General features: G+C 53.0%; 1 protein-coding gene across 11 annotated transcripts in view; it reads right to left on the bottom strand.

Moving 5' to 3' along the window:
• Positions 1-3,415: 3,415 nt before the first annotated feature.
• Positions 3,416-13,917, bottom strand: part of sox5 (SRY-box transcription factor 5) — a 153,288-nt gene continuing 142,786 nt past the window's right edge. For 7 of the 11 annotated variants that reach the window (XM_072709597.1, XM_072709598.1, XM_072709599.1 and 4 more), the window contains 6 exons: positions 11,984-12,155; positions 9,871-10,046; positions 6,322-6,424; positions 5,697-5,870; positions 4,009-4,225; positions 3,416-3,908 (listed from right to left, as the gene is read on the bottom strand). In XM_072709597.1, the coding sequence (XP_072565698.1) occupies positions 3,602-3,908; positions 4,009-4,225; positions 5,697-5,870; positions 6,322-6,424; positions 9,871-10,046; positions 11,984-12,155 (1,149 nt within the window). In that variant the 3' untranslated portion in view covers positions 3,416-3,601. The remainder of the gene's footprint in view (positions 3,909-4,008; positions 4,226-5,696; positions 5,871-6,321; positions 6,425-9,870; positions 10,047-11,983; positions 12,156-13,917) is intronic. The other 4 variants (XM_072709591.1, XM_072709605.1, XM_072709603.1 and 1 more) reach the window with 3 other exon arrangements.

Here is a 13,917-nt window from a genome sequence, read left to right as displayed (position 1 = left end):
TGTTCAGGATGTGACAGAATGTGATCGTGAGTCTCAGGGTGTGATATGATTGTGATATGACAGCATGTGATTGTGGTGTTCAGTGTGTGATATGACGTGATTGTGATTTTCAGGGCAATATGATGCTATGGTGACATGATTGTAATATGACAGGACATGATTGTGATGTTTGGGGTGTGATACAACATGATTGTGATTTTCAGGGGAATTGCAATGTGATGGGATGTGATTGTGATGTTCACGATGTGATATAACATGATCGTGATTTCAAAGTGATTGTAATGTGACGGGACGTGATTGTGATTTTCCGGGTGATTGTAATGTGGCAGGATGTCAATGTGATATTGAGAATTCTGGTCCCTTTGTCTGAAGGCCTGATTTACATGTTTTGGGTGCTGGTGGAGCAGGATATGACAGTGAGATCACTTTTTCGTACACTTTGATAACAGGGGGGTCGGGGGTCCTTAACTGGCAGCTCACCTGAAGAATTGCCTGGGCTACGCCACGCTATGGAGCCAAAACAAAGCCGTATAAATTAAACACGTCCTCTTCCATGACAAAGGCGGCTCAGTGGAACACCATCCCAGTTACAGGCCAGCAAATCCAGCTTCTTCTCCCCCTTTGTACAGCTTTTACGGTTAGTTGAGCAAAGTCACTAAAATGTGTTACCCCTACAGCACACAATCTATGCTAGACATGCTATAATTTCATAGCATGTAATAGATCACGTCTGTAAGTGATCGCCATGGCATGTTGAAGTAAAGTAATAGGTGTTTATGGATGTGGCTTCAAAGGGGGGGGGGCGTGCTTCACTAGCCACTGCTTTGTGGTCATCCCCCCCCCCCCCAGCCGACACCTCCTCCAACAGCAGCTTTACGATTGTCTGCCTGGGTCTCCCCCAGTCTGCTGATAAGCTGGCCGGCTCGATGGTGTTCCGCTAAGGCCCTTGTACGTAAAAATCCCAGCAGAGGTGAGTGGGGGTTCTTTGTTCAGTGAAAATGGGGTACAATATATATATAATCTTCTTTATCTTCAAAAAGGAGAGGAAATTTCACATTATACATAAACTGTTACATTAAAAAAAAACAGGTTTTTCTGTTGGCTGTCCGTACAGTCCGAGTGCTATAAGAAACGTTTTTTTTTTTAGACGTGAAGGTTAAGTTAATGAAGACGCGCCAACGAAAGTGAGGAGTCCTCTCTCCCCCTGGGACGGCGCTCTGCTGGACGAGCTCCTCTTCGACCGCATCAGCGCGATTAACAATGAAACGTACAGACAAATAAAACGGACAAAATGAATCCAAACAAAAGAGGAAAAGACACTTCAGATCTAAGCATCTACCAGCTATGAACTGCTCAAAGAGAGCGGCTTCAAAAAGTAATAAAAAAAACTCAGTAAAGGAGAAAAATAAATTATACATAACTTACTAAACTTAGGAACAGCTGACCATCATAATTATTATTATTATTATTATTAATAACATTATCACACTAGAGGCAGATTGATTGAGAAAATACAGTATTCAAATACAAATGAAATGCACAGCTGTTTAAGAGCAGCTTCTCCCTGTGCGATCAGCACATTCACTGGGGAAAGCGAACGCGGAACGACGTCTAAACAGGGGCTGACAGCGTGGGGGGGCGCGGGTCAGGCGTGTCCTCTGCACCAGTGCTTCCCAAGCCGGGCCTCAGGGACTCGCAGACAGTCCTTGGGAGCTGGGAGGGAGCAGAAATGTGGACCATCTGGGAGGGAGCAAAAACGTGGACCGTCTGGGGTCCCCGAGGACCGGGTTGGGAAACACAGCTCTGGACGTTCAGACGACATGGGCTGTGATGTCACAGGAAGTGAGGGGGGAGACGGCTGAGGCAAGGACGGTCGCAGTTGCTGACTGCATAGCTTAAAGCCGTGTTTGCGGGATGCTGATGTCACCAGGGTCACCAAGCCATTGTTAGCACTGTCATCCAGTGTGTTCTGATAAATCCCAAACAGGACGTACGGAAACGGGACCTAGTGCCCAATCAGAAACCATGGATTTAAGGGCAAGCCAAACGACTCGAAGCCCGATTGGCTGACAGGGAGACCAGGCTGTCCCAGATACCACATGGGACCGGTGGGTTGGGACCGCGCCCCTGTGGGAGAGTGCCGAGTGATTAAACTTGGTTCGTGCATCCACTGACACCCACGCCACGCTGGCATCGCTCTGGACAGCAACCGCCACTTATCTGTCCCATTACAGAAAGTGCCGGGTCAGAATGCAGCACGTCTGACACAAACACACATGTGCGCACGCCCCTTTGGCGAGGCTGATAACAAGACTAAATCAATACCGCAAGGCTGACAGGGGTCGCTAATCGCGTCTCCATAGTTACGCAAGCCACGAATCAGACCAGATCAAACGAGTGCCGTTTCCTCCCACGAGAAGTGCACCTGTTACATCATCAAACAGCTACAAAACAGAGAGTCATCCTACAGGACTGTACGCAAATATTTAGATGGGGGGGGGGGCAAATGGGGAGGCCATGTGCAAACGAGGGAACCTAAAAGGTGAAGATCGCTCCCCCGATGGACAGTCATCAGTCCTGCACCAACACACACACACACACACACACACACACACACACACACACAGGCCTCCTGTGCCTTCCTACAGTTTACACACAACTTGCAGACCCCCTCTGCTCACCCATCCGCACCCAAAGTTCACCCACAGGGGGGATTTTCTGCGCTTCCTCTCAAACACCTTCCTCTTCACCTGAGAGCAGCGCCTGCAGCCATTGTGACCAGAATGAAAGGAAAAAGAGCAAGTGAAGGAGGGAGGGAGAGAGAGAGATGCTGGTCGTCTGGGATTGTCTACCATGTGACACTGCCGTCACTGTCCCCAGGGCAGGACGCCGATCAAAGTCTCGCAGTCCTATGCACACGTTTATAAAAAAAAAAAAAAACAACGAACAAAAAAACCCAGAAACCGGGTGCTGATTTGGCACTTCCTGCAGGGGGGGGGAAGAGCAACGGAACCGTAGAAGGTGCCGGAAAGAATCTGCCGACTTTGAAATCAGAACAAAAAAAAAAAAAACGCATGGAACCCGCAAAGAGGCATCGTCTTCACTCCTGTCAGGTGCATTTTACGGAACGAATGAAACGAAAAAAACAGCCTAAACGCTTTTCTCATAGAACTGTTGCACAAAAACAATATATCACATTCACAAGCCACTTGTTGGCACCATGTACCTGAGTGAGAATATTATAGAACCAAGAAAAAAAAGCCATTTAAAAGTGTCTCTTTTTTTTTTAACAAACGGGTCTGTGGGGGTCAGACTTCAGTGCTTAGTCTCAGGCTTTTCTCAGTCTGCGTCCGGTAGCTTATGGGTCTCCTCAGCTCGCCTGGGGGGGGGGGGGGAGGGGGGAGGGGGTGGCGGTCTCAGTGTGTCGATTCCTTTAAGACTCTCGCTCTCTGTAACAGTCCGTGTTCCTTCCTGTGCTTCCGGTGGGTGGGGCCAGGTGGGGTGAGGAGGGGCCATTTGTAAGGGCAGCATGTGGGTCTGTGTGGGTGTGGTGCCCCCCCGTTCCCCGCCTCCACCCCCCCCCCCGACATCCTTGAGTGGATCAGTGCGCCTGAGCGGCGATGTGATTCTCGCTGTCGCTGCCGTAGTCCCCGTCCTCATCCTCGTAGTCGAAGTCGTCGTAGGCGTCGCCGTTTCCGTCCTCCAGTCGAAGCTCCTCCTCCTTGACACGGGGCTCCTCCCCCTTCAGGCCACCCAGGTAGGGGCTCTGGATGACGGCCACGGCCGGCTCTGGGCTGCTGGACATGCTGGAGTGCTCCGACGGCATCTGCGGTGAGGGCATGCCTGCCATAGAGAGGGCGCCTGGGTAGACCACCCCCGCTGAGGGCAAGGGCAGCTGGCCTTGTTGCCTGGAAACAGACAAAGGAGAGTAGCGAGGGTCACCACGCGCCAGCAGACTGAGATCCAGCCCTCCCCGGTGGCATAACATGACATGCTTGTGTCCCATACCCCACGGTGAAGTACTGGCGCATCTCCTGGCGCCGGTTGCGCATGATGGCCTTATACTCGCCGATGCGCAGCTTCTTGCCGTCCACCAGGCAGGTGCGCTTGGGCCGTGGCTTGTACTTGTAGTCGGGGTATTTCTCCAGGTGCTGCTTGCTGAGCCGCGCCTGCTCCTCGTAGTACGGCTGCTTCTCCAGGTTGGTCATGGCCTTCCAGCGTGAGCCTGCAGGGCGGCGCCGATGGACACATGCGTTACCAGCCTGCCTGTGCCGTGCGTTACATGTTTTTTGTCTTTACTGCACCGTGCCTGTCCTTTCAGCATTCTAACGGTGCAATGTTTATGCTTACGGATTATTTTGACTGCGGCATCTATACATACACAGTATGTTAATTGTGTCTGCCCTCTCACAGCTTTGCATAACCTCCCAGATCTTGCATAGGCTGGCTAGAGATCTCCAGCACACACATCTTTGTGGGGACCATCCATTCATTTCTATGGCCGTAATCCTAATCCCAACTATGACAACCCCTACCCAGCCTCAACCAAAACCATAAGTAACCAAACAAAATGCAAGTCTTTCGGCATTTTTCATTTTTTGATTGCAGTCACAGATTATACTAAAATTGAGGTTGTCCTTAGGGGGACTAAAAAAAATGTCCTCACAAGACAAAAAGTTGTAGTCCACCCCCCCCACCTCACTTTCTCCAAACAGAGAAGCGTCAACACAAAGTGTGGCTCAAAGGAACCAATGTTCTGCTTCTCTACATAAAAATCATTCTGATTGGCTGGTGCGGGCCAATCACAGCCAGCCCTGCCCCCTACCTCATTCAAGAGCCATTCCTGGCCTGTTACTTTGCTTTTCCCACTGCAGCAGTGTGCATATTTGGCTCCCGTGGCTAAAGCCTGTGTCTGCTGGTCTGCGTGTTTCCATCCAGTTCCAGAAGTACATTCCAGGATGTGTGTATCTGGCTCCAGTTCCGATCTCCAGCGAGTGTGTACTAAATTTACACCCCCGTTCCCACTACTGTGCACGTAATGAGAAAAAGCTGCGGCCAGCGACCAAAACAGCTGTGCTAACGTAGCTCAGAACACGGGCTTATTAGAACCAGACCTGCCCATGGTACCAAACGCTTAGAAGCTCTTTAAAATGTCAAACACAATCTCGGGGGTCTTAATAAAATGTCAGGCGGGCTGGAGAGCTTGTTTAATGCATAATGAATTGTATCATCGTCCTGTGAGTCGACTCTCCAAAACAATTAATTAAGTGTGAGTCTCAACGACTCTGCTCACTGGAGCTCCGTCATCACAGATAAGATTCCACCCCCTTGCCGTGACCCCTGACTCCCTCCACCACTGCTTCCCAGCCCTTTTCCGACCAATCATCACGAGGATCCCAGGGGTTGCTGGGCCAGCGTAAGAGATGTGGTACGGAGAGTGATGAGGGACATACTGATCGGCGTTCTGTCTGAGGCAGTGCAGGAAAAAGGATGGGGGGGGGGGGCGGGGGTGAATTCTGTAAATGCCAGCGAGAGGATGCACCACGCACACGGAACATGGCACGGATGAGATTTCCGTGTTCTGGGTATCTGGAGGAGGTACGAGGGGAAGCTCAGCCAAAAAGCACACGGAACAAACACGGCGGCGGATTCGGCCCACGCGTTACCCCCCCCACCTGGCCCGAACATGGTCTCACCCAGGATTTTACTGATGTTGGAGTTGTGCATGTCGGGGAAGGCCTGCAGGATCTTCCTGCGCTCGTCCTTGGCCCAAACCATGAAGGCATTCATGGGGCGTTTAATGTGCGGCTCGCTGCCCCCCCTGCCGCGCGCCTCCCGGAACATCCGTGAGTCCGACACGCTGGGGCTGCCTGTAGGGGGGTGGTGGTGACAGGAGGGGCGGGGGGGGGGGGGGGGTGAGCCTCACATGGACACTCAGCTTCACAAACACACATACTGATTCTCATAAAGACAGACAGGCTGACACATTAACACACACACAAGTCCTCATGCTGAAAACCACCGTGTGACTGAAGTCAAGTTCTACACAGAACTCGGGACCAAGTGTAACGAGCAGCAGTGGCTGGCTGGAGCCTCTGATCTGATAATCTGTACTGGATAATCTGTACGGGTGACCTTTTCAGTCAGACCTTTTCATACACGCCCCCCCCCGGCACCTTGCCAGTGCCCATGAGCGACACGCCCCTGAGTGGAGCCCCGGCTGGCGGGCAGGAGAACGCCGTCCTTCTTGGCATCACCCTGGACCTGAACGCCAGCGGCCCCGTCTGAACGCAGCCCCGCCTGAACGCCGCCCCCGCTCACCGTCGGAGTCCCCACTGATGTTGAAGTCCATCACAGCGTGGCTGAACTTGTTCTCCTCGGACTGCTTCAGCTGCTGCGACAGGTTCTCCAAGTTGCCCTTCTCCTGGATCAACGCAGGGACAGAGAGGCCAGGTCAACCACCCCCGCTCACTCCCCCTCTATCCAATGAAACAAACAGTCATGGCATGGCAATCAGATCACAGCTAGGTGTGTCAAAGGGGTTTGTTAGTTTAATTTGGTGCTGGTTTTCACGGCATGGGGGAGGGGGGTGGTTTCATATCACATGCCTCACACAGATGGAAGAGGGCGCCGGAGAGCACACAATGTACACGTGCGAGCGATGAGCTGATTACATCTCTGTGCACATCAACGCGAGCTCTACCTGCGGTCCATACCAATCGGGACCGAAGGACGGGAGGCGACGGCCGGCTCCGCAGAGCACCAAATCACAAAGCCCAAAAAGTGGTTGAGAGATCGGACCTCAGCCACCACTTGGTCTAAAAACGCCACCTAGTGAGGCTGAGCTTCAGCCTTCAGCTTCATATGCACGGGGGGAGCGGGGCAAATAATTCTGTCCACCCCCAGACCTAATCACATTTCAGCAGTCCCAGAGCGAGCGATGCATGGAGAACTGCTCAAAAAGCCTTTACATCCCCCCCCCCCCCCTTTTCATGGTGTCGATGGGGGTGTTGCTGTTGGGCTTTGCATGTGTCGGCCCTTCCAGGAATACTGAGCCGGCCGCCATCTGCGTGGTGCTGCCCCCCCTCCCTGCATACTTAAAGCAGGGGGGGCTACCCTGGGTGCAACGCATTAGACTGAGAGTGCCCTAGGAAGGAGAGAGGGCCAGACCACACACCCCCACGGGTATTTATTACACTCAATAAAAGGCTGATTTACCGCACATTTACATGGCTAATGCAGGCGTCCTGCTCATTTTCATTTCAGACCTCCGTCTCTTTGCATATATATTGGGAGCCCCCCACCCTGAGTGCTGCATTTACAGGCTAATTATACAATTAGAAGCTATCCCCAAAGCCTGGCATCTATAAAAACACACTCAACAGCGCGCTCTCCATTAGAACATGACCCAGCTGCCCGGGCCGCCCCGGCAAAGCGCATTATTCTATTCGCAGACGTACAATTAAATAGTTCCTGCGAGTTAATTCACCAGATTTAAATAAACCTGCCGCAGAAACACACGATCCGCCGGCAGAGAGCAGGGACGTGGTGCAATAGAGGGGGGAGCATTATCCCAGGGGATGCTGTGTCCAAACACGCACTTTGAGGGTGTCACCCCATGCAGAGAATATAGAAAGGAGTGCGTTTGGCCAGGGGGTGATGTTCCCACACGTGCGGGTGACACCCCAACTGAAAACACAGTGAGATCAAACTCTGATGTTTGACCTACTCCCATACTGCACTCCCATCAGCCCTTCTGGGGGGGGGGGGGCATGTCTGCCCCTTAATCCGACCTGCAATTCCACCTCCCTCCCCCAACCCATCTGTGGGCATCATTCCAAAAAAACATCTCCACAGCTTTCAGACACAAAGAGGAGAAGAGGGGAGAGTCGTGTGTTAAGGAGCATCTGATGTGCATTAAGGCAGATTATGGGGCTGGGGGGGGCAGAGATGGGAATTATCCTGATGCAGTGTCAGGATGGCCACTAGCACTGGGGCTCGGTGATTGACTAACCGCTGTGCCTGCTGTCGGCCCCTTATCTCAGGTTCTTTAACCAGCACGGCCCGGTGTGGGTAACCACATAACCACAGTCCTTCACCACAGACCAAAGGTCACATACTAGCGGTAAATGTGACAACCACAGCCGATGACAGGAACCTAGTTAAAGCCTGTGTGATATATATGTGTGTGTGTTTGCATGTATATATACACACAGAAATGAAACCATACTTGTAGAGCTTACAAATCAACAGATGTTTCAGGCACTCTAAATAATTAACATAACATTGGAGACAAGGCCAGCCTCTTAACTACCACGCCACCTTCTGACCATAAAATAAACAGCCTCTGTCTCACTGCAGTGTTCAGCTGCCTAGACAGAGCTGGCTATACAAGTAGATCAGGTGACTCGCAGTCTCACAGAGGAGGGAGGAACGTGTGCTGCAGACACGATCACTGGCTCAAGGAGGTGTGTGTGTGTGTGTGTGTGTGTGTGTGAGAGAGAGAGAGAGAGAGAGAGAATGGATTTCTGAATATATATGTGTGAGGCAGACAGGCTAGGTGTGAGAGTGTGAGTCAAAATTGGTGTGTGTGCCTCTGTGTGCGTTTGAGAATGCCTGAATGAGCAAGTGATGCCTGTGTTAATGTCTCTGTGTCCATGTGACAGAAAGAATGTGTGTGTTTCCGTGTACGTTTAAGAATGCTTGAGCTAGCATACAATGCACGTGTTAAATGTGTCCCTGTGACAGAAGGACTGTCTCTGTGTGTGTGTATCTGTGTGTGTGTGTGTGTGTGTGTGTCTGTCTGTGTGTGTGTCTGTCTGTGTCTGTCTGTCTGTGTGTGTCTGTCTGTGTGTCTGTGTGTATGTGTGTGTCTGTGTGTCTGTCTGTGTCTGTGTGTGTCTGTCTGTGTCTGTGTCTGTCTGTGTCTGTGTGTGTGTCTGTCTGTGTCTGTGTGTATGTGTGTGTCTGTGTCTGTGTGTGTCTGTGTGTGTCTGTGTCTGTGTGTGTATTTCTGTGCCCAGGAGATGTTAGATGTTAAATGCCATCAGTGCAGATGCTCCCCAGGCCTCTCCAGCTGACTGCAGTGTGTTTAACAAATAAGCGCAGTTTAGCCCCGCGTCCCGGGAAACAGCCGGTGTCGCCTCGCATCAGCGTCTGGCGCCGCGTCTCCGCAGACGGAGCGGCGGCAGGGCTCCCTGCCCCAGGAGCTTCTCGCAGAAACATTAAATATTTCACAGGAATATTGTTTCTTCATTTTTTTTTACTCTTTTGTCGCTTTCCTAAAGTGCCTAGTTGTGATTTGGCAGACTCCCGCCGCTTTCACAAGTGGCTTTCTGCTCACTGACCGCCCAGATTTTAACACGCTGACCTGCAGCGTGTCCCATTCCCAGACAGGGGTATCCTTTAATCCCAGATCTGTGTTAGGAATCTGTCAAGCAGAAGGCAGGCCTCAGACAGTATGCTTAATGCCCACACAAAGACGCCACATGGGTCTAAATGGGGATGTACACAATCAACAGACATAGTGCTCAACCGCAAGGTTGTAGGTTCGAGTCCCAGACGGGGCCCTGCTGTTATAGTGCAGCACCACACCACTGGGTACAGTGTAACTCTTTGGAAAAGTGTTGGTTAAGCTTTTTCTATGAATCAGATTAATTTGCACACTCAATCCCAGCCGGCCTGCCCTGGTTTGCTTACAGAATTGGCAGGAATAACTGCGTGTTTAAAAACAGAACTGAGGGGTGAGGGGAAGTGCATATTCCCGGTGGAGGTCAGGGTTATGTTCGGGCTGAAACCCCAGGGAGTGCAACCCTGAAATACACACAGACTCCTCCCAACAGCAGGGGGCAGTGTCGGCAAGGGACGCACCTTGTCCGAGCGGCCGCCACCGAGGCCCAGCCCGCTGACGGCGGCCACTTTGGCATCCAGCACCTGCTGCTCCCTCTTCAGCTGCTCCTTCATCTGCCGGGCCTCCTGGAAGGCTTTGGTCACCGCCTCATGGTCGTTCAGGTAGCCGGCCGACGTGATGGATGACAGCAGGTCTGCTTGGGGACAGTGTGGGAGGGAGGATTTGGCAAGGTGCACCACAAGGTAAAGGCATCAACAATGGACCCTCCGGCACCGCGAGATTCACTCTGATCCCTGGGCTGGACTCCCTCTCAATACGGCCATCTACACGCTATTAGCTAACAGCTAGGCTCCGTCTCCCCAGCTAACACATGGCTCTGTGTGTGTGTGTGTGTGTGTGTGTGTACACGCACACACGTGCTTCTACAAGCTAGCTGTAACCCCAATCCAACCCCACTTCTAAAAACATACCTGCTCATGTTGTCCCCCAAGCGCAATGCTTATCCACACATCTATACCATAACATCACCATATGATGATGGAAACATGGTCCGTGATCATGTGACCACTAAGTGCAACTAAAGGGCAGCTATCAGCAAATCTGCACTGTGAGATTATTATACACCCCCCCTTTCTCTGCCCCCTGGCCCCCCACCCACTCCTGATACACCGCTACAACCAAGACCCGCTATCTCGCTAACAGCCCCCAGAACGGTGCATCTCAAACACGATTCCTGGCTTCCGTGATCATCAGCACTTGCATTATTTGCTCGGCTTGCTGACCACAACATAGGCTGCCCCAGTACCAAGCAGGCTTCTGTAGAGGGGGGGTCATCAAACTCCCCATCTCCGGGTAAATTGAACCCTGAAGAGCCCTGGGGCAGATTACGGATCTTAATCTGCAGTAATCCAGCAGCAAATGCAGTCTCAGGCTAGATTAAGTGCTCAGATTTGTAATGACAGGACTGAACTCTTAAAAAAAAAAAAGTCAAATGGACTTTGGTGGAGGTGAGGGTACAGGCAACCAGCAGAGGTGGGCAGGAGTTAACTACCACCCCCCCCCCCCCCCCACCCCAGCTAGACCACAGCTGGGTGAGCCTTAGCTGTATCTAACTGCTGGCTAAATCACGGCAGGGCTGTGTGTGATTGGAGGAGCGGTGAGGTCAGACTAGGGGGGCGGAGCCTGAGGGAGGAGGGGCATGAGGAGCAGCATGGGATTGGGGGAGCGTAAGTGAGGCGGGTGCGAGGGTGGGGTGCTTTACGCACACGACCGGCATGTGCACCAGACCTCGCTGCGGCGGAGTCACGCATCACATCTTGACCTGGAATATCTTAGGGAACAGATGGAAATACTGGTGGGACAGAAGGCAGGGACTAATTGGGATGCAAGCGAGCGGGTCGCCCTGCCGCGTTGCCGGCGTTCCCGGCGTTCCCGGGGATGCTGACAAACTTTACACCCTAATCCGTTTCTGAGAACAAAAAAACATCTGGGCGCCAAATCCCATAATCTGCTGTTAAATCCGGCGGTTTGTGGGGAGGAGAGCGGAGATGAGAGGGGCCCGGGCCGGAGCGGCGGGGGCCGGGCTGCCATTAGCGCCGGGGCCCTGCGTTGTGTGTGAAAGCCAAGTTGTGTAAGAGGAGCCCCCCCGAGCACACGTCCTGCTCGCCTTTGTGCTCTTCTCTGCATCCCCCAGTGTCACATGCCCCCCCCCCACCCTCTTCACACCCCAAGGAAGTTCACGCTCCTCTCAGTCACTGGCGGCGAGAGGGCAGCTTTTCACAGAAGCTTCTAGACCAGGCGATCTTCCTGCTCTTTGAGTGTGAGTTGATACCCGCTTCTGTGGTATATTATACACTCCTCCGGCAACACATGACACTCAAATGTACTGAATACTAATGAGATTCACCCCTGTACTGCCTGACTGGTAATAATCACTCTTGTACTGGTGGACTGGTGAGAATCACCCCCATACTGGTTGGCTGGTGATAATCACCCTTGTACTGGCTTGATCACACTGTGCTAACTCTTGTACTGGCAGACCAGTGTGAAGGACCAGTTGCAGAATCGCGGGACGCGCGGGGGGGGGGGGGGGAGTCACAGGTGAGTCCCAGGTGGGCGGCCGGCGGGCGGTACCTAAGGAGCCGACACGGGTGGGGGGGCTGCTGATGCTGGCTGGGGCGCTGTGCTTCAGGGAGCCGGGGCCCAGCTTCAGGGCAGGGACCTGTGGGGAAGCGGGGGAGGTGGGTGACTTGCTCTCGGTCGCCTTAGGCCTGGACGACAGGTTCAGGGGCTGAGCGCCCTCATCCTGCAAGGCAAAAAACAGCACAGGCGTCTCCATGGCGACCGCACACACTGGGACCAGGGGCCCAATCAGAAACGCTGACACGGCGGCAGGCCTCCACATATAAGCACACGCGCTCGACAAGGTCATGTGAGCGCCTCTATTAAGCGCAGCAAGGACTGGAACAAAGGTTACCACTCTAGTCTGATAGTATGAGGATAAACAGTCCAAACAGACATAGAGCGAAAACAGAGGGTAGATATTCCATTATAGAGGGGACCTTCCACTACTGGGGTCCTTGGCCCAGCTAGTGTTAACACTGAAAGATACATGTAAGTCTCCATGACATCTGGAGTCCTCAATGCCATGCCCAAGTCTCCAGTGATGACAATGTGTCCTCTGTAGGGCTGCGGTGTCCATGGTAACAATCCAGGATGTGCCCATAGCAACGATACTCCCTTGTATTCCTTGTGACGCCCATGGTACGATTATTACCGATGAACCGTCCTTAGTACCAACTATCGTATGCCATTTCAGGCTCTAGCGCACCAGTACGACTCCCTTGCCTGACTGGCCTGCAGGGCACACAGCCTTTGGTCCGGCACCGGAACCGGTGGGAGACCCGTGAGCGGCCCGTACGGAACACTGGTGCGATGCATGTGAGTCTTGATTAAGACCTTCCGCTCGCGCTTGGCGATGAGCTTTAACAGGATTGCCTTCATTACGGTCTGGCTGAATTGAAGCAAACCGGCAAGATCTCTTCATTACGCAGGAGACAAAGGCCTCCTTGAATGAGGAGCAAGCAGGATGGAGCTGATGGGGAGTATTGAATTCTGACCCATATTGTGTCGGGCTTTCTGCCGCTGGATTGAAGGAGAAACGTGAATATTTATTACAGATAATGCCTCTTCCCAATGCTCATTCTCTCAGAAGTAAATCCGTCAGTGGGACGTTGGCCAACATGAATAATGCCACCAAGGAGGAATTAGCAGCAGAGATTGGCGAGGTGGGCTGTGGCTGGGCTGCATGTGATTGGCTGGACTGTGGATACTCTTGCCTGCTATTGGATAGGGTGTGGCTGCCCTGTGTCCGATTGGCTGGCCAGAGGGTGGGCTTTGTGTAATCGACGGCGCTATGCTACGGGCTGCGTGAAAACTGCCCGGCGCTAACTCGTGCTAGGTCCTGGTGACTTTCTCTGCGAACAGGCTGTGCCGATTCCCACCCACTCTGCTGGCGGGTGGCTTGCGGTGTCGCCTCCTGCTGTGTGACATGGTGGCATCTTGAGTGGTGCCCGCAGCCGATGCGGGTCATGGGCCTGTGGACTCGCCGCCACGGAAACTATTAGCTGGTCACCGTGGTGACAAGAGGCCACAGAAGGAGGCCTTGAACATACTTGTGTGATGAAGAACCAGCCAGCGTGTGAGTGTGGAGGGGGGGGGCACAATATCTTGCTCCACACCTACGCTTTCCCCCACCTGAACCTCCACGGGGGGGAGGGGGGGGGGGGCAGCTCTTAAAAGCCACGTGCCCCAGCCTTAACAGCTGCCTGACAGGCGTCAAGTTGCCCTAAGTGGGGCGAGAAACCCAGGGAAAACGGGGACCCTGAAAAATGCATGTTTACCCCAACCGCTGCCCCGAGGGGGAGGAGAAGGGGGGGTCTGACGGAGAGATGTAAACGGCACAGCGATGAGTCAGCAGAGTGACAAGATGAGAAAGCCCCCCCCAGTCCTGTAGATTGTGAAGAGGAGGCCCTGATGATGCCAGACACAGTCAATCCCAATGCGGC

The sequence above is a fragment of the Paramormyrops kingsleyae genome, chromosome 1, assembly GCF_048594095.1.
Source record: "Paramormyrops kingsleyae isolate MSU_618 chromosome 1, PKINGS_0.4, whole genome shotgun sequence".
NCBI classification, from domain to species: Eukaryota; Metazoa; Chordata; class Actinopteri; order Osteoglossiformes; family Mormyridae; genus Paramormyrops; species Paramormyrops kingsleyae.
This window is presented reverse-complemented; position numbering and strand designations above follow the sequence as displayed.